The 21,665-nt window shown below is 36.2% G+C and overlaps 1 protein-coding gene across 3 annotated transcripts in view; it reads right to left on the bottom strand.

Moving 5' to 3' along the window:
* Window positions 1–21,665, bottom strand: part of SLC2A13 (solute carrier family 2 member 13) — a 445,982-nt gene that overhangs the window by 86,982 nt on the left and 337,335 nt on the right. For all 3 annotated transcript variants that reach the window (XM_032646426.1, XM_032646428.1, XM_032646427.1), the window contains exon 7: window positions 2,856–2,981. In XM_032646426.1, the coding sequence (XP_032502317.1) occupies window positions 2,856–2,981 (126 nt within the window). The remainder of the gene's footprint in view (window positions 1–2,855; window positions 2,982–21,665) is intronic.

The following is a 21,665-nucleotide window of genomic DNA, read 5'->3' as shown; positions in this document are numbered from 1 at the left end:
TTAATTAACCATTTTAAATTTTAATCATTTTTTATTGTACAGTTCAGTAATGTTAAAGCATATTCACCTTAGTGTGCAAGCAACCTCCAAAACTCATTCCATTTCCAAAACTGAAACTCTATACCCATTAAACAAACTCCCTATTTCCTTCTTGCCCCTGCCTATGGCAACCACCATTCTTCTTCCTGTCTCTATAAACCTGACTACTCTAGGTACCTCATATTAGTGGAGTCATACGGTATTTGTTAATTTCACTTATCATCATGTCTTCAAGGTTCATTCATGTTGTAGTAGCCAGAATTTCTTTCCTTTAAATATGAATAATATATCATTGTTTGTATATAGAGTTTGTTTATCCATTCATCCGTCAAATAACACTCGAGTTGCTTCCATCTTTTAGCTATTGTGAATAATGCTGCTATGAACATGGGTATTCAAATATAACTTTAAGACCTTGCTTTCAATTCTTTTGGACATATACCCAGAAATGGAATTGTTAAATGATATATAATTCTGTCTTAAAATACTGTTTTCCAGACTGGTTGCACCATTTTACATTCCTATCCACAGTGCATACAGTTTCTAATTTTTCCACATGCTTCACAACAATTGTTGTTTTGTTTTTGTTGTTGTTTTTTATCCTAAGGGGTCTGAGGCAATATCTCATTATAGTTTTCACTTGCATTTCCCTAATGATTAGTGATGCTGAACAGTTTTTCATGTGCTTGGTCATTTTTATATCTCTTTTGAGAACTAAATGATTAAAAAAAACTTTTGATTGAAATATAACTACATAGATATAGAAAAGCATGCTGATTGACTTAAAGTTTTGTTTCCAACTAATTATAGTTGATTATATGGACAAATGGTTTTCATTATATTGAGATAATTCAGAGTACATCAAAATCAGCATACTATCCCCATCATGAATGGTATTATCATTTTACCTGGTGTCTTCTCAGGAAACAGCTACGATTAGAGATCTCAGTTTCTGTCTATGAATTGCCTCAATACTTGACCCTAAAACATCTAGAAATAGTATATCTCAAATATGAATCCAAGGTAATGGTAGATTTTACCCTGAAAATTCCATCCTAGGTAACTGCATAAAACCTGTCAACCAACTAATAAACAAAAATATAGTGAATGCTATTTTACCTACAAATGGAAAATCTGTTGTAGGAATTTTTCATGGTTAACATATCCTGCATTTTTTGCTTTCTTTCTAGAACAGATTGAGGCAAGCCACCACAGTGGCCAAGCTAGGAGGAGGGTTGTTGCTCAGCACAGAGAAGAGTGAGAAAACCTGTTTTTTTTTTCAGGGGGGATGGGCAGTAAAGAATTTGAGGTTATTCTAAGAATAGTCCACAAACATGAAAGTTCTTTGTATATTTTGTTTAGTTCTTTGTATTTTTCCTACTTGGGTATTATCTGTTTTCACTCTTCTCTAGTAGTGCGTGTAACCAAGGAATAATGGTACAAAAAAATAAATAAAATCTAAGAATAAGTTGAAATAAAAGAAGTAATACACATTTCTATTAAAAAGTTGTACAATTTGTTATTTGCAAAAAGAACAAGACTCTTATTTTGAGACCTCTGACCTCTAGACCTTCTACTGAGGAAGAGAGAAACATCTAATTTTAGCGTCCCCTTACCATCAGTAGACATTTCTCTTAAGTTTGTAAATTAATTCTAAGAAATACAGGAAACTACATACACAGATTTCATAATGTTCATAATTCTTGACTGGTAACTTTCAGGTTTTTTCTATTGAAAAAAATCATAAGGATTAAAGCTGTAAACTATTACATCTAAAAATATTTAATCAATTAACTTCCTAATAAAGCTTGACTGATGAAAAGTATGTGCTGGGTGTTTTAAAAGAAGCTCTTTCATGTTTTCATTTTAAGTAATAATTGCATTTCTTTTACATATTTCTTTTTAATCAGTGTATTTAAAATGTGGTCTGGATTTTCACTCAACTACCATATAATTTATTTCTACTTCTTTGGAGTAATTCCCTAATAAAATGATTAATGACAATAGCATAATGATTAATAATGATATATTATACTTCATGGCTCCTAGGAGATACAAGCACTTTATTACAGATTTCATTGCCTTCATCAGTATTAGGAGACAGAATGAGAGGATACTATTCTTTTTATGAGAATTTAAAACATAAAAGAGGTTAAAGCCATGTCAAATAATACTTACATGTTTTTGTGCCCATGAATATGAATATTAGTTCATATCTGTTCTATACTAATATTTCTTTTATGTGCCTACTATAAACCAATGTGATCTGTCAAAAAGAGAAAGGTTTATACTTTCTCATACTTGCCTATAATTACCAACTTTATCCTTATTTTGTTTAATTTCTCCGACTTCCAGGAATGTACTAAAAGAATTTAAAGTGATAATAATTCATTTTGACTTGACAATTTTCTGTCTTTCACTTAAGTTTGGGAGTTTGGAAATTATTAGTATAATTTAAAAATACCCAGCAGGAGAAACTGCCTTGGCAATATTTAGAAATACCTGCCTCAAGATCCAAAGTCCTGTAGCTTATTAGGACAACGCTGGGTCTGAAATTTGGATTTCCTGAAGTCTAGGCTAGAGTTTATATTCTAAGTTTGTGAAACATACAGTTGCAATGTTGTCTACCCACACTCATCAGAATATGCTGCAAAGTAATGTAGTTATAAAGACCAGTTTCAAAGATTCTTTAAAAGAAGACCAATTTAAAAGAAGTAGAGTCATTGACTGTAAGTGCAGTCATTCTGTAAGTTTAAAAATAAGACTCATTTTGAAATTTTATTGTATATTCTTATGGTATATACTGAGCTACATACCTGCCCCAGGCTGCCTCGTTTGTAGATGCTTTATTAACTGGAACACAGGAGGAGTCACTGACGGCTGATTTATTCATCTTATAGCAGAAACCGCAGTCTGGATCCAACATACATTCATTACAGTAACTGTAAAATGAAAGGAGTTGTAGTCATGTTCAGAGACAACTGCTGCTCAGTCAGTACACAATATGTGCTCCCCTGCATTTTCCACTTTACTCTGCAGTAAGCTTGGGGCCATGGCACTTGTTTTGGCCATGGCAAATGACATGTGCTGAGGCAGGTGAGAGCTGGCTGGTCTCTTCCATCTCTCCCTCCTCTGGTTGCAGCAACTTTGGAAACTACTTTGAGATGGAGGATTGGATGTGCAATATTGGATGTAGAAGAACCCCTGTCTATCTACAGCAAATATACTTTTGTTTTCCTAAGCCACTGAGATTTGTTACTGGAGCATGGACTGGTCCATCTTGAACCAGCTGCCTGGTTCCAAACTGTACCAAAGCGTTTATTTCTCTTAAATGTCCCCATCATGTACCATATCTTCTAAAAAATGGAATTTTCCCCTAATATATATCATGAAATAGAAAATTCAAAGAATGAAAAAAATTATTTCTAGAGAAAAAAGTTAAAAAATAAAAATGCCACCACCCAAATAATGGTCACTGTTAACATCTTGGTGGACATCTGTATTTTTAATAAATATATATTGAAAATCAACTATGTTGTATGCTTAATTAAAAGAAGCTTTAACCTTTCAAAATTGTATAATTTTTTTTTATTTTTTAGGCTGTACCATGTGGCATGTGGGATCTCAGTTCCCTGACCAGGGATCAAACCCAGGACCCTGCATTGGGGGCACAGAGTCTTAACCACTGGACCACCAGGGAAGTCCCTAAAATTTTTTTTTAAAGAGAAAAGAAAGAAAAAGTTGGTGTAGGGAAAAAGGCTAACATTTCTCTAAGTTAATTACATCCACTGATTGGATTACAGAGCCATAACCAATTAATCATTGCTCACCTAACAGCAGTATCCTAAATGCAGGAAAATTTTAAAGAGGCAAAATCCTTTAGAGGTCAGGGTTTTCCAACATAAGCCTACAGCGTTCTTGTAGAATGAGTTTTCTCACTGTCATACTATTTGCCAGACAAACCTGGAGCACTTTATACATAGCAGGCACACACAAGGTATGGAGACCCTAAGATGAATAAGCTAAATTCCCTGCTCCTTGATAGATAAAAGGCAACAATGAGAAATAGCTACACCAGTAAATAATGGTAATATGATAGAAAACAGTAAAGAACTACTCTAAGGACAGAGGCCTGATTATTCGCCTGTAAGAGTGGGGGATAATTTCAGAGACGATATTTGAACTGGATCATAAGAGAAATTTACCCAGCAAAGAGGTACAGAGAAGGGCATTTCAGAGAACTGCTTGTTCTTGGGTTGGCCAAAAAGTTCATTCGGGTTTTCCCATAACATCTCACAGAAAAAACCTGAACGAACTCTATACATAATTAAAGAACAGTCAATACAGACTTATTAATATCTACTGTGTACAAGTAATTACACAGTGGGGTGTGGGAGAGGAGCAGGGTAAGAATTACCACAAGTTAGCCAAAGAAGACGTGAATCCTCAAAACCAAAGTACTTCTTTGATACATTTAGCTAAACGGAAAAAAACTGGCGTTGTTTAAACATTAGATTATTGCCATTTCAGCCCCTGTCTGTAAACCTTTCCTTTGCAAATAGTCTATTTTTAATGAGACTTCAACCTTATTCTAAAAGCAAAAAAAGAGGTCTTTCAAAGACTACTGAAAGATCAATACACTTTAGAAAGGTGATACAGTATTGTGAATCTAAAATTTCCCACACTTGTGATAAGCAAAATAAAACAATAGAAAGCATAAGAAGTACTCCGAGCTTCTGGCTTTGAGAAATAGACTAGGCTAATTTGGAAAGGAAGATCATTCCTACTAGTATTTTGTTTGTTTATTTATTTGTTTGTTTTTTTATTCTGCCCATATGAGGTAGAATTAACAACTTTGATTGTTTCAATGGCTTTAAATGATACTTATTTGGGAACTGTCAATTCATCCATTTGTAGAGAAATTACTTTCTACTTAATTTCTCAAAAAATACTTATTTCCTATAAAAGGCCAAAAAACTTAATGATTAAGGCTAATAGTTACCAAGAACCTACTGTATGTGCATGTCAGACATACAAGGTGTTACCCATAATGCTCCGCCTCTCTATCACCATTCAAGCATCCAACTCTGACCACAACCTTCCATTCTTCCAGCTTTCTTCCTAAATGATCCCTGCTCTGTCATGATCATTCATTCAACAAATACAAATATTTTACACTTACTCTGTGCCAGGCACTATTCCAGGGCCTGGGACTCATTAGCAAACAAAACAGTTTCTCTGCCCTCATGAAGCCGATTTGTATATTAGACCTCCTGGTGACCTCCAGTTAAGTGATCTATTTGCTCCCTATTCCTTAGCTTTTTCCTTTCTTTAGTTCTGTCCTTAACTAGCTTATTGACCATGACCCATCATTTCAACATCTTAAATTTCCCTGCCTATTTATCTTCTCATTTCACCCATCTAGCTATATATGAACACAAACATTTGCCTTTTCTGTGCCTTCACCCACCTACCCAAATGCAGTTGAAGGAATTACACAACACGGCAGATCAGTAGTTCCTCTGTAACACACTACTACCAGCCTCAAAAAGATCCTCAACAGCCTGAAATTCTCAATAGTTTTCTCTAGTCAACTCTATAGGAGGACTATTTTAACCATTCTACACAAAAACTATTGCTCAAATCTCCAATGCTCCATTTCCCTTTATTCTCTGCAAATGACCTCAACTTCAGCTTTACAGAGAAAACAGATGAAAGCGGTAAAGATGGGAAATTTATAATCTTATAGCAAACATATAAACCATTCTACTTTTCTATGCTCCAGTTACGAAGAGAAGCCATTCTTCTCAGCTAAGGTCAACTTCTCTATCTGGGCTTTCATCCCATTCCATCTCCTCAAGCCATCTCAGACCTGATTATTGCTCCTTCTTTCTCTTAAGATAAAAGATTAGATTTTTGATTGTGATATTTTTCTCCTTTTAATGTAGGCATTTATAGCTATAAATTTCCCCCTAAGCACTGCTTTAATTGCATCCCATATTTGGTGTGTTCTGTCTTCATTTTCATTCATCTCAAAGTATTTTGTCATTTCCCTTGTGATTTCTTCTTTGATCCATTAGCAGTTGAGGAGTGCATTATTTAATTTTCATATACTTGTGAATTTCCCAGATTTCTTTGTTAGTGATTTGTGATTTCTAATTTCACTCCACTGTGATCAGAGAACATACACTGTATTATTTCAATCCTTTAAAAATTTACCAAGGCTCGTTTTGCGGCCGAGCATATGATCTGTCCTGGAGAATGTTCCTTGTACATTTATGAAGAATGTGTTATTCTGTTGTTGTTGGGTGTAGTGTTCTCTAGATGTCTGTTAGATCTAGATGGTTTATATTCAATATACTAATCTTAAAGCATCTTGGCCCCTTGGTTTCTAACAGCCTTCACCTCCACTTAACTTCCTCCACATCCTGGTAATTGTCATTATCTTGAGACAAATACAGACCACATCCCGTTTTTGTAAATAAAGTTTTACTGAAACATAGCCATGCCCATTTGTTTAGTTATCTATGAATACCTTCAACTTCAAGGGCAGAGTTGAGAAGTCTAACAGAATCCATATGGCCTGCAAAGCCACAGACATTTACTATCTTACCCTTTACAGGAAGTCAGCTGATCCCTGATCTTAATCACATTCACAGATTTCTTATTCCTTTCCTTCAAGATCTCTTACTTCCTTACTCCTAGGATAACTGTTCTGTCTCAGAGATCTTCCACACTCCTTTTTTCCTGATGCTTCACTAACTTCATGGCTTTGCATCCTTCTCTGTCAGACTTTAATTGTAAACGACTTTAACCACTTTCACCAGACCCTCAGTGTTTTTGTATTTAGGTTCTCCTATAAAGTCAACCTATAAACTTTTATGTTTGTTTCTTTCTATGTTTTTACTTTCTACATCTAAGTTGCTCTTTACTGGTGGAGAATTAACATAACCAGGCATATTGGTGAAATGCCACAATCACAGTATTCAACTGCAGCTGGATCCTCACTGCTGGGAGGAAACTTTTACCTGTCCCTAATCAGTGATTTTCCCCATTCCCACAACTGATATCCCAAATGCCCACAACTCTCCTACAATCCCAATCCTTATTCCCTCCTACAAATCTTTTTGAAAATGGCCTTGCCTTGCTTCCCAGTGAAAACTGAAGAGATTAGGAATGAGCTTTTTCAACTTTAAACTCAAACATGAACAAAGATATCTATAGCCACATCTATCCTCGCCTGTTTTCCTCCAGGATCTGAAAAAGAATTGTTCAAAGGTCATCCTTCTATCAGAGCTTTCAATCTTATTCCCCTTGGTCTTCACTAGGACCAACAATTTGTCCTATTGGTTATTTTCTTCTCTTTATACTTTCAGACCTCTCCTAGAACATACCCCATAGTTTATGTGTAGGCTCTGGCCATCCTCATATTAAAAAAGCATGAAAAACTGTCTTTTGTACTACTTCACACCAGTTCATAGGAGTCGGTCAGTGAAAAGAGGCCAAATATTAAAAAGGGTTCAATTCCCTTGCCATCTCAAGGAGTGGGCCACTGTTGGGAACTGATTGGCCAACTGATCTGGCCTTGGAGCCTCTCAGGCTTCTGGAGGCAAAGTATGATTTCCTACCACTCCCTTATCCTTGATCTGGAATATTTGTTTTTCATAATTTGGACTATTTTATGGCAAAATTCTCCCAAATGTAACATTTCTAACTTCAACTTGACATTCAGAAGATAACACAAAACTTTAAATATCCTGGGGAATCTGCTAATTGACCTTTTACAGAGAGCATATATCATAACTGTGGCTTTAACAAACAGTGTTGAAAAAAGGAACAACTTCTAGAAGTGGCTATTTTTTATTCATGATTTGCTCTTTAAGGCTTTCTTGAACATGACCTAATAAATTTACATGAGATTTTCTAAATATAAAATTTGAGAATTTAAATATATTTTTACTAAATCAATGCTCATAAGAACATTCTAAGCATAGATAAAATATTTTTTTGTGAAAAGCAGACTGGTATATTAGGCCCTATTTGTCCCCTCTCACAGTATGACCTGGTGAGTTCTAAATTTTGGACTTCAAGTTTTCCATCCCAGGAGCACATGATCTCTAAGAACCCACCCAGTTGCAAGATTCTACATGAAAGTAAAAGAAATACATATACTCTCACTCTAAATTCACACAAACTTTAATAGTGTAAAACATATTAGGATGCTGTAACATCTCACAAATATTTACTCTTACATACTTATTTCAAGGGCAGAAATTATAAGTGTGACTTACTTTAAGAAATTCTAAAGTTAGAAAGAAACTAATTAAGAAAGCATTTACAAAAGGGCTATGTTTTATCAAAGGAATTGCTGAATTAATTACATAAAATGGGGATCCCTCTCTTCTGATACAAAGTATTTTAAACTTCAGACAAGTCAGTATACAGTACAGTTGATGGTGATGGCCCTCCTCTCTGTGCACACCTCTACTGTAGAACTTACAATGTTCTTTACTGACTGGTTTGCAAGGACCTGAGGGAAAAGGCCATGTTTACGAACTCTGCAAATGCAGCACCCCACTGTAGGCTAGATACCCAATGCATGTTTATTGAATGAATCAAAGCATGGTAGCTCTATAAATCAAGGCACACTGTAGGTTCTTTAATCTGTTTCTGCCCATTAATAGAAAATAATTTTGAGGGGTGGGTAGCTTGGAGTGAATATCCAAGTCATTTTTTGGAATGAAATTAAAAGAAGGTAAAACCTAGTGTCAGATGGTACTTTAAGCTAAGCCCAGTTTTTAAATTGCCAGAGGCTAAAGCTGCCATTTGCAAACATTTAATCCACAACCTAAATGGAAATGGTTAGTAATTTTGATAACTCACTTTCAGAAACACCAGCTGCAAGGGGCCAATTTCCTTGAAGCCCCAAGAAAAGAGCCACACAGAGAGAGGGCTCTCTTTTACATCATAGCCTGCAAAATTTCATAGTAAAAGGACATTATGATATTTAGAGAGAAATTGTGGTAAATAAGTATGCCCAGAATGCATGCTGTTGTTCTTGACTGTGGATACTTTCAATTGGGGAGATTATACAATAGCCAGTGTTCTACTAGGGGTTGAAACTGCTGGGGAAACTAGCAGAGCATACTAGAAACTCTACTAGGAAACTGGAAAATATATAATCCAGACAATACCTACAATTAGAACCAAACAGTTCTTTTCTTGCTAGTTTCAAGGAAGGAAGATTTAACTTTTTAATCTCTGACATTTCTTTTTAGAAAGGGAGAAAAATAAGTATTCGGATATTTAGAAAAAAACTGGTTCTAAAATTTTAAAATATTTCCAATTAAAGTAAAAAAGAGTAGAACAAAAGGTGGCTTAGTGTCTAAGGGAGACAAAGGATGGCCTATTTTCATTCAGTCAATCTTTTACATGTTTCACATGGCACTCAGGGTCTTAACCAAATGTGTCCTCTTCTCTCTCCTGAGAAAATCTTTTAAAAATTGATTTGGGTTAATTTCAAACATTTTAAGTTTCTACTCTGTGAAGTTGAGTGTGAATCTGGCCCTATAGAAAACAGTCCATTTGTTTTTAAGTATGACTCATTAAATCCAATGAGATAGAACATTAAGAACAGTGGTCTTAAAATGCCTGTCTTGGCATGGCCTAAATTAAAAAAAAAAATCAGTTGTGGTAAATGCAGGTGTTAGGACAATCCATTGACACAGGTCCACTTTCATTCTCTGTTGGTAACTGTTCACATATTCATTTCTTATGCATGAATTTAACCTCCTACTTTGTGTAATTATGTCACTGTTTCCCAGACAGCTATTCTAAATTTTCTCTACTCTTTACTATGCCCTCCTTACTCCTAACTGTCCCCACTGCCTTCAAGCAGGCAACCTGGAATCCAGTTTACTCTTACTGGGGGGACAGCTTGCCTTGCTTGTAGCTCTCTGCAGGGCCAGATTTCTACACGAGTTCTGCAAAGAGAATTCCAGGACACCTGCCTTCTTTCTCAGCCAGACTGTAGATGTCAGGGGACTCCCTCTCCCCGTTTGGACTGTGAAAGTAGGGAACTTGTGAGAATTTTTTAAAAAATAAGAAATTCTGGGGGACTTAAGGAAATCGTTGGAAATTAATTTAAAAAGCTAGGGACTACTGGTGCTGATGTTATGAAGTAAGTCATGCCTCACCACTTCATGAAAACTGCCCTAACAGAGATTGCTGGTGATCTTCTCATTGTTAACCCTGGGTGCTTTTCTTTACTAAACTTATCATTCTATGATAAAATTTCCTAAACATTTTCCCTCTTTCCTAAAATTTTCTCATTCTTTGACACCATGCCCTTTATGTTTCTTCCACCTCTCAGACTGATGCATCTTTTCTTTCTCCTTGGTTCTGTTCTTGGCAATCTTCTTTCATTACTCTGTATAACTTTTGCTGGGAAACATCAGCCATATACAACCATTATTATTAGTGATACACAGAGACTCCATGACCTGTTTCTCTAGTTTGGTTCTCCTCCCTAAGTGCCAGACCCATATTTCCACCGCTCAATTTTCTGAATGTTCACAAGTACCTTAAAGCTCCATCTTTGACTTTCCCCTCAAAGCTCTCCTACTGCTCTTCTGTGTCTCACAATTTAATAACCTGAGCATGATCTGAGACCATTCACATTTACATAGTTACAACTCCATCAAGTCTGTCTCCAAAGCATGTGTAGTTTCTCTACTCTCCATTCTTACCACTTCTCACCTGGACTTTGACTTGAACTTGCCACCTCTCACCTGAACTCTTCCAATAGTCTTCTACTGAGTCTTCTTGCTTCTAGACTCCTTCCACTTCATCTTCTACATTGTCCTAAACCTAACCTGATCCAAACTCTCTCTTGTTTAAATCTTGCAATAGCTTTCCATTGCCTATAGGATGAAGACCAATCTTATTATGGCATGATCTAGTTCCTTCTTGTCAATCTTTTGTGCTATTTCTCCACAGATGTCACAGGTTGTAGTCATTCCATACAAACTGCAGGATTCAGAATATGACATGTTCTTATGTTTTTCCTCATAATGTTTTCTCTGTCTGGACTATTACTTTCCACCTTTGTTTTCCTACACATTTGCCTCGAGACTCATATTTGGTATCACCTCCTCCGTGAAACTCAGACCCCAGCAGAATTAGATGCATCACTATGTTATCAGAGGAGCACAAAAGTCTATTATTATTACTGTCCATCCCACCATTTCTCTAAGGGTTTGTGATACGTTTGCCTTCCCTTAATGCACTGTGACATTTTCAAGGTAGAGATTTTTGTCTTGTACATCTTTTATTCCTAGTGATTTCCATGTTGCCTGACAGATAAGTGTTCAATAAATACCTGTTTGTATAAATAAAGGGATGAATGAATGTCACTTATATTGACAACAGATTTGGTAGTTCTCCCTGCAGTTCCATTAGAGAAGTTACATCTCATTCACCATATCTTGGTCCATGAGATTATAGAATTGAAGCTTGAAATCAAGTTGTGAATTGTTCCTTACAATTCATGGCTCTCAGATCTAATCCACATATAATTTGCTGCAACCTTTTGGAACACAGCCATATTTCTCATCATTTCCACTTAGAAACTAAGGCCAAAAATGCAGTGGATTCCTGAGTTAGAGGCAAAAAGTAATTCATAGCAGGGAGGCTTGCTGATTAAAAGCAAGCACAGGCTCTTGCTCTTCGGTGCTGTTAAATAAGGGAAGTTTAGCTGATTTGTCAGAGTGGGTTTCTTTTTTTTAAAAAAAAATTTTTACTAGTACTTTAGGCTCTAATTTCTAGTCACTGATTGTCTAACCTTTTATGAATTCTTGGATTTGTTCTCCCATTTTATCTCAGAAAAGTATACCAATAAACTCTCTAAAGGGGAGGGAGGTAGAAGAAGAGAGTTCTATCTGCCAAGTCCGTCACCTTCAATAGGGCTAAGTGCTTTCCTATTATACTACATGAACCTTTGGTCAACATACTTAAAAACAAAACCCTCAATTGCAACTTTGCAAATATAAGATGACATGTATATGCATGTGTTTATATACGTACATATGTGTATTTATGTAAGTAAATCTGCATGTGTGTGTGTGTCTTCTGTTTCTGGCTTCTTTCATTTAATATGATGTTTTCAAGGTTCATCCAAATTTTAGTACGTCATTCTTTTCTATAGCTGTGTAATATTTCATTGTGTGGATATATCATATTTTGTTTATCCATTCATCAGTTGATGGAACAACTGGGTTATTTCTACTTTTTGGCTATTATGGATAATGCTGCTAGAAACATTTGTGTACAAGGTTTTATGTGAACGTTTTAAAAAATTCTTTTGAGTATACGCCTAGGAATGGAATTGCTGGGTCCCATGGTAGGTATCTGTATGTTTAATGCTTTGAAAAACTGACAAACTGTTTCATGCATGTCAAACATGTTTCACGTTCTGATATTTAATCTTCAACCAATTGTACTGGTACAGGCATAGTCTTGAATGTCATCAGTTTTTCCAGAGCAGTAGTCAACTGAAGAATTTTGTCATTTTTAATGGGTGCCACCAAAAAAGAAGATGTTTTCAAGATAACAGTGCTATCAATCAGCAGAAAGAAAATTCTTTACGCCTTTCTGCAGAAAGAATGATAGGGAATCTTGGCCAATAAAAGCAGCAAATAAATTGTGGGAAGATACAAGTAATGTTCACCAATGGCTAGTTGCCTTCCATTTCAAGGTTTATGGAGGATTATAATTCCCTACCCTCTTGAAGTTAGGAGCAGCCAAGTGACTAGCTGTGGTCATATATTGTAAGTACTAGTGGTAGGTCACTATTTATCTCTGTGATGAATCCTAAAGCCTTGAGGTAAGAGGTGGCATCATAAAATGTTGGAACTTCCATTAGCCTAGGTTCCTGAGACATGAGCAGAGCCTTTGTTGCTTTAAACCACTAATATTTTGGTGTTTTTCTTTTTTGTGTGTGTGTTACAAGGTAATGCCTTTCCTAGCCTGACTGCTATAACAGCTGAAATTATTTATGTATCATCCTGGTTATCAGCTACAGTAATATGATTATTGACACATGATTTTATTGAAGAGTTACAAACTGACCACTATTTTGTTGACAGATACTTTATATGTAAGTCACATAGTTTTACCAAAATAATAATAAATAAAGTAAGAACACAGTTTTGTTTGGGGCTCATCATTACCATTTGAAGACTTTTATATAAGCCTTATTTTATGTATTTGTGATTGTATTTGTATAAACACTGTCCCTAAAAAGCTGTATAACACACTCCTGCGATATGCGTTTAACTAATCTAATCACACCACCAGATATGAGTTGCTGGTTTCTGCATCATGCTCCTAACACTAGCTCTTCTACTTATTGAGAACTTTCCAATATTTCAAGGTCTAGGTCTCTTGTTAACTTTTACTGTTTGGAGTATAAAAACTGAAATGTGAATATATAGTATAGTATCTGCATTCTTTGTGAATACATGGTTATGTTGACTTTCATATATTTTCTTTAGGTCAACACAAGAAAATAGGTTGTTTTAAAATGACAATATATATTTTTTATCCATCTGTGCAAACACTTCTTAAAACTGCCTCTCTTTGGGGGACCCATTTTTGTTTGTTCATTTGCTTTGATAATTCACAATTCTATTTTAAGTATTACCCAAGTATCTCCTTATGCAGCAAGAAAGAAACTTGGTGATCAAGCCTGTTTTATATTTTTGATCAAACCCTACAACACCTGGCACTATGTTTAACATACTGGCAAGTGCTTCACACAGAGAAAACAAAATCAAGAGGTAAAATACATTTTGGTTTATTTGGCTTTGCTTATCAGCTCTTCCATGGTTGCTTGGAGGACTTTTTGATTTTCACAGGAAATGATTTGTTTGAAAGTGAAGGACAAAGTGAGTTTTACTTGGAGAGTGAGAGAAACAATCAGCCCTGAAGCCCCAGAATGATGCTTGATTTGGAAGCTGTGCTGCTTGACGGAGATGAAATGAGGTGGCCTGGACGTCATCTCTCTGGACATGATTATGTCCTTTGATGCCTGAAACTCTAGTGTGATCATGTGCTCTGTCAAACTAGAACCTGCCTCACTGACAGCATTTTACAAAATAAAAAGAATTCAAAGTGGATGAAACCAATAGGAACCAGTAAAGTGATGTCAGGGGTTGGGTCAAAATACTAATACCAGCACACAATGATTCTTCTTCTCTAAGGAAAATATTCAGATTCACACATATCATACATCTCTCCTCATAATGTTTTCTCCTTCACTAAAGAAGGAAGATAAGAAGAGAACAGCTTTCATGGTCTTTTTTTTTATTTCTCATCTGAGTGTATAGGTACAGGCTAATTTGCCCAAAGGGTATTTCTTTGTGAGTGCGTCTCATCTCTTTGCTTCTTTTCTTAAATTACTTTCTCCATATTTATCTATCTGTGTAACAGAGGCCTAAAAAACAACACTTACCGCAAACCAACTAAACAAAATAAAAACTACAATTAAACTTGTATCAGATACTCAAATTCAAAACTATGTGGTTAAGGTCACTCTGCTCTAAGGAAACCAAAGGTAGTGAATCATTTAAAACACTTTAGAACGATTTCACTTTATGTTAAGCACTTGCTTTTTTTTTTTTTTTTTTTTTTTTCAGCAAACGAGCCTCTCACTGTTGTGGCCTCTCCCGCCGCGGAGCACAGGCTCCGGACGCGCAGGCTCAGCGGCCATGGCTCACGGGCCCAGCCGCTCCGCTGCACGTGGGATCCTCCCGGACCGGGGCACGAACCTGCGTCCCCTGCATCGGCAGGCGGACTCCCAACCACTGAGCCACCAGGGAAGCCCTAAGCACTTGCTTTTACAGCAAAGATGTTCTATGATGATACTGCTAATAGCAGGAAAAGAATTTTCTGAGCAGAGTAAATACATGTAAATGAAAATAAATGAACAGAATAAAAATCTTCTTTAAGTCCCAAATAGACTACCACTCACAAAAATGGTTTCTTAAGAGAAAGACTCTCAATTACACTGAGTGAGTGAAAATACACCAACATAGGTATTTTTAGACCCACTGGCTTTTGATTATCAGGAATTACTGTCCACTTCCCAAAGAGTGTGTAACACCTGTCAGTAGAAGCACCCTGCTGCTTAACTGGTAAATTTCAGAATGATGAGTGTAGTGCTAGCTGGACTCTTACTTAAAGCTAGTTTTACTGTCTGCTAAGCCATATGATCTAAAGTTCTTCACTCAACTTATTTAAGCCTCAGTGTCATTGGTGACATGGGGGAAATAATACCATCTACCTCAGTTTTGCTGAAGGATAAAAGAGAGAATCCGTGTAAGCCTTAGCACAGCAGTTGGCACATTGTGACTATATAAAAAATGGTAGCTGACATGACTACTCCTTTTGAATAGATGAGCAAACTGCACAACAAAGAGCAGCTATTTCACTGGTTTACAAGGCCAAAAGAAATGCAATAAATGAAGAGACTGTAATGATTCTTTCTCCCTTGCAAAGCTGGAGGTAGATTATCTAATGTGGCCATATTTCTTGCCACCTGCAAAGCTGACCTTAGACTTCTAGTCACTATAAAGAGAAAGAAACCAAAAAAAGTAAGTAGCTAGAGCCTTATTTAATCAGTTAATTCATCCTTCCTGCTGTCAAGCAGAACCACCTATACATGTCCCATAAAGTTAACTCTAGTACTGTTGTGTCAAGGATTGTTAGTGTTCTATCCCTAGATTCCTTCTTTGCTTCCTCCTTTGTAAAAGAATTCTGATTCTTAACTGGGAACACTGTGCCCCCTGCCCCTTCCTCTCCCAACCACTGAATAAAATAATACATTTCCCAGTTTCCATGAAAACTAGATATGACCAAGGGACTAATTCTGACTTGTGAGAAGTACTGTGGGATTTCAGGAAGGCTTCAATTCAAAGGGAGCTGATTCAGCCAGGAAGCATTGCTCCTTCTACATTTTCTCCTTCTGGCCTGCATCACAGACGTGATTGTGGTGCTCTTGCAGTCATCCTGGACCTTCCTCATGAACTTGTGAAGAATACTTATATGGGTACAGCAAAAAGACAGGTGCCTGGATCCCTGATGACACTAGGTATAGCATAATGAATCCAAAATCCCTGCCTTTGAATTTATCTTACATGAGCAAGAAAGAAACTCCTTTCTTCTTTAAGAGTTATTTTGGGTTCTTCTGTTATCCACAGCCATCACAATTCCTCACTGATAGAAAAATATTTATTCAAATGCTTAAAACATATTTTTGCTAATTTCTATATATATATACTGAAATATCAGCTTCTACCTAAGTCGCAACATTTCTGAAGATATGAGACTTGAGTATTGGTTCAAAATGTAAATAAAAGCCATCCTAAGATATTGCCAACTCCTGACAAGGGGCTATATCTCATATTTTGTTTTCTTAACAGCTGGCACAACACTTGGTAAATGGTCAGTAATGGAGGCCAAATGAAAGAATAAAAAGTGGGAAAAAAATCCCTAATAGTGTCTCTGTGTACCTATAATTGCATATTTGTAATTCTGGATCTTCTCAGTGATGCAGTCAATGTCTAGTGGTGAATGGGGCATTTACCAAGCATGCTGGTTCCTTCAAGTTACTTGGACACCAAGAAAGGTGACCTAAAAGTCTCTGAGAGTTAATGCTTCACCCAGTTAATTGCACTCAACCCAGAATGGCTGAGCCTTCATGGCTGGCCTCTTATCTGTGAGACTCCAGTTTGGTGACGATGAGGGCAGTGAGTGCTCTAGCTTGTCACGGTTATTTTGCTTTGTGATTCTGTGTTTTGAGGTGCTTATGACTGCATCTATCTTACTTCAGCACCTCTCTGAGATGGTAAATTGTTCCTCTGTGACTCTTCCTTATAGGGTAATGGAGCGATTAAAGCTTCTTTTTTAGTGCTACAATTTCTGTTGCTCCGATTTCTCTCTGACAGAATAATTACCATGTGTGTCCCTCTTGGAGTCTCAAAGATTCATTTTTATTTGAGTTTCATTTATGTGTAAATTTCTTAGCTTTTTCTACTGTATGTTCAATTTGTTGCCTTTATCTTTTAATACTTTAATCCTCAAAGATCTTGTAGACCCTAACTTTCAGAATTATATGGCCATTCCCCTCTTTTCTTTCCTGGTTATATTTCAAAGTTCTGTTTACTTTTTTTTTTTTTTTAATTCTCTCAGAGGGGTATTTTTCTTCTGTTTTGTTATTAATATAGCAATATATAATTAATATAATAGTAATATATATAAATTTATTTTAGACCTGCAGTTTAAAATCTATAGATTCTTGTGTCTTTCCACATCTTCCTTGATAACTCAATTCAAGTTGAGTTTATCAGGACAAAATAGACAAGTGCTGAAAGCTCAGTGCAAGAATCCAATCAAACAGAAATGAAGCATTATCAGTGTTATCACCAGGCCTGAGAAGCGGTTTAGAGTATGGCAATGGACTTGTTTGAAAACCTTGAATTAGCTGAGGTAGGCATAAGACCGATGGAAAAATTTCTTATTGAATTTCAAATCAGTTTATGTAATTATTACAGTTACAGAGGAAAAATACATGTCAACATCATACACACATCAGTCTCAATACTTGGCTAAATCAGTAAACAAATACATTATATAAGACATGATGTTAGCTGCTAGGTATATAAAGAAGAAAGCAGAGAGGAAAAAAAACAAGAAAAAATGAAAAAAAAAACCCCAGGAAACATAATTCCTCCTTTCAAGTTACAAATTTACATTTGGGAAGACAAGCCACAAAAGCCGGGCAGTTAAGTAACATTAACATTAACTTGTAGATAATAAGTCATTCTAGTCATCAAGACCTGACAAGAGCCCATCCCTTCACTTCAGGTCTCAATTTAGACCCAAAGGTTTGCTCTTCTGCCATCTCCACTTTGCTGCCAGAGTGGCCTCTGTAAAACACATATCTGATAATAATATTCTTAATAGCTTCACATAATTTTTTTTTAAAATGAGAGAGTCCAAAATCCTTATTACCTTTATACATGACTTTTTTCTTTTTCCACAGAAAACGTCTTAAATGAATTTTTTTTTCTTTTTAAATCTTTATTGGAGTATAATTGTTTTACAATGGTATGTTAGTTTCTGCTTTATAACGAAGTGAAACAGCTATACATATATATATATATATATATATATATATATATGTTCCCATATCTCTCCCCTCTTGCATCTCCCTCCCTCCCACTCTCCCTATCCCACGCCTCTACGTGGTCACAAAGCACCGAGCTGATCTCCCTGTGCTATGTGGCTGCTTCCCACTAGCTATTGGTTTTACATTTGGTAGTGTATATATATCCATGCCACTCTCTCACTTTCTCCCAGCTTACCCTTCCCCCTCCCCGTGTCCTCAAGTCCATTCTCTAGTAGGTCTGCTTCTTTATTCCCGTCCTGCCCTTAGATTCTTCATGACCATTTTTTTTTTTTTTAGATTCCATATATATGTGTTAGCATACAGTATTTGTTTTTCTCTTTCTGACTTACTTCACTCTGTATGACAGACTCTAGGTCCATCCACCTCACTACAAATAACTCAATTTCGTTTTTTTTATGGCTGAGTAATATTCCATTGTATATATGTGCCACATCTTCTTTATCCATTCATCTGTCGATGGACACTTAAGTCGCTTCCATGTCCTGGCTATCGTAAATAGAGCTGCAGTGAACATTTTGGTACATGACTCTTTTTGAATTATGGTTTTCTTAAGGTATATGCCCAGTAGTGGGATTGCTGGGTCATATGGTAGTTCTACTTTTAGTTTTTTAAGGAACTTCCATACTGTTCTCCATAGTGGCTGTATCAGTTTACATTCCCACCAACAGTGCAAGAGCGTTCCCTTTTCTCCACATCTTCTCCAGCATTTATTGTTTGTAGATTTTTTTACACATGACTTCTTATAATTTAAATTCCCAACAGTCTCTTCAGGTTTTATTTCTTGCCATTTCTACTTCTGTTTAGAGATCACCACATGTTTCCTGAATGGAATTATAGGCAGCATCTCATTTCTGAAAATTTGTCTGAAATTCAGCATCTGAAAGTATGAGAGGTATCTGCTACAGAAGAACCACCATACAGCCTTCCCTGGGAAGTGCCTCCTTTCCAGGCCTCTGCCTCTCTGACACAGGGCTGGGAAAGACGGCTGGAAAGCCCCTGCTCTTTGAACTTCTGAACTAGCCTGTGACAGACACCTGGAGCAGGTGTTGTCAAGGCTGCTGGGGGTTGGGGAGTGGGGAGTCTCTATCCTCACTATCCTCCCCAGCCTCAGCAGCAGAGACCACCATGGGGGCGAGGCCTTGGCTGTTCTCCTCTACAAACTCAGGTGACCTTGGTAAAGCTTGCCACATGCCTAACTGTCTAACAGAGGCAGGGGATGGGAGGGTGATTGGGCCAGGCCCTGGGAACTGATGCTCACTGGTGATGCTGACCCTGACTGGCAAGTGAGCCCCTCTGCTTGCAAAAGAAAGGGAAAGGGACAGGAGACAGTTGTAGATCCTCTGAGTTGGGCTGATGCAGGTCTGCTAAGCTCAGCATAAGCACTTTTAAGAACCTTCAGGACCCCCTTCCATGGCTTAGCCTTTTCTCTTACTGGCAGTGCTCCCATACCAGAAATTAAAATTACTGTTCCACAGAACATCTCCAAAAAATTAGGCATAATATGGCACATAGTTCAATGAAATGGAAAATATGAATTTTGTGAAATCCAGTATCTGAAAGTAGAAAATACCCTGTACTTATAGTTTCTAGAAAATATTAAGCTTTCTCCTGTTTCTGTACACATGCTATTTCCTCTGTCTGGGATGCTGTCTTCCTCTGCTTATTCCATCTAACTCCTACCAGTTCCTCACTGCCCAGCTTTGGGAAGCCTTCTATAATAAGGAGTTATTACTTTAAAACACAGTTAGATGAATGGCTCTTTAAAATACTGAGCTCCTCTACTGCAGTGATATATTTTTCAACAATCTAGGGATTAAGTAAAATAAGGTGGCCTATAGACATTAGTAGAATAGATATTAAAAAAGTACAACACTCTAACCCCTCTTGTAATTCTTCTGCAGTTGAACTGAAAATGTCACTCTCAGTTTGCATAAGAATGTAAGACCACTTTGGTACACACATTTGCAAGATGAAAAGCAGTAATATTAAATTTAGCCTGTTTAGATTTCTGAAGTTTATTTTTATAATTTATAGCAAGCCATCACACACATACATTATACACTTATATAATATGAAAGGTGAAAATAAAGTTAACAAAGAGTTATAACTGTGTAAACATTAGTACGTGTTAACTGCCAAGAATTTATACGTTCATTTACTTGTGGTTTTTCTATAATACAATGCACAATTGTATAGCATATATGAGTAAGGATAATATACTTTCTTGCTGAATTTGATTACACGGGCCAAGATTTGAGGGATTTATTGTTTTGAGGGATAAATTACTATCTTAAATTTCAAACGCTTATTATTTTATACTAAAATTCTGTGAAGATATTTGACATAGTCACAAATCAATTTCACAATGATAAAAATTAAAAATCAGGAAGAACTAAATATTTAGGTCCCACAAAGTTAAACATTCATATAAATACTAATCAATTTAAATAAAATAAGGATTTCCTTTGCTTTCAAAATGAGTGAACTAGAAAATGCGAATAAGTTCTCTCAATGAAATAATTTTTATTCCTGATTTGATGAGACTAATCAGCATGCATTTATCATATAAAAATCAAAATCAAACAAAAGAAAACGGAATAAGAAGCTTAAAAAATTAAATTCTGACCCTCATCTGGGTTACTGGCAATGACTTTATGATTCACTGATAATTATAAAAATGAGCAGTACATTTTTAACCTCTGTGAAGGGTGGAAACTTTATTATCTACCGGCAAGTTGGTTGTAATGTACAACATCATTTCAAAAAATTTTGTTCTATGATGAAATTACCATAGAATTCACATAATGATCAATGTTAATTGCCAAGGAGTAACAGGTTTCCAAAAAAACTGGTAACTATGCAATTTAGATGCACATGGAGAAAAATGCCAGTTACTCTAGATGTATCAAGTGAAAAGCAGGGGAATAAAGGACTGATTTGTATTATCAGTTACTTAATAATATGGCCTGCTCAAGATACGCTGAGCTTTGAGTATCAATCACTAAAAATTAAGTACCCCTACATAGTTTAAAATAAATTTTCAAAGTTTACCTTCCAAAAATGATAGAATCATCTATTTCACTGTCAAGAACACTGTCACAGGACTGGATAACGTATTCCTTTTTAAAATATAGGACAAAATAGGGATGATATTCTAGAGTGGATTGACTTGAAATGTGAACAAAATTCCAGGTTGATTTTATTTACTCATTGTAATGATCAGAGCTCTAGAATGAGAATAAAAGTCCTTGAGTTTCAGAGATATATGTTTTCCCCTTTACCTCTTTGTGTTACTTCAGACCTAAATGGATAAGTTCAAAAGAGCTTTTCTCAAAAGTCTTTTGAGTTCAAGAGGGAGTAAAAATGATATTTGAAA

Source organism: Phocoena sinus, chromosome 10, assembly GCF_008692025.1.
Source record: "Phocoena sinus isolate mPhoSin1 chromosome 10, mPhoSin1.pri, whole genome shotgun sequence".
NCBI lineage: Eukaryota > Metazoa > Chordata > Mammalia > Artiodactyla > Phocoenidae > Phocoena > Phocoena sinus.
The sequence above is the reverse complement of the archived record's forward strand: the minus strand, read 5'-3'. Positions and strand labels throughout refer to the sequence as shown.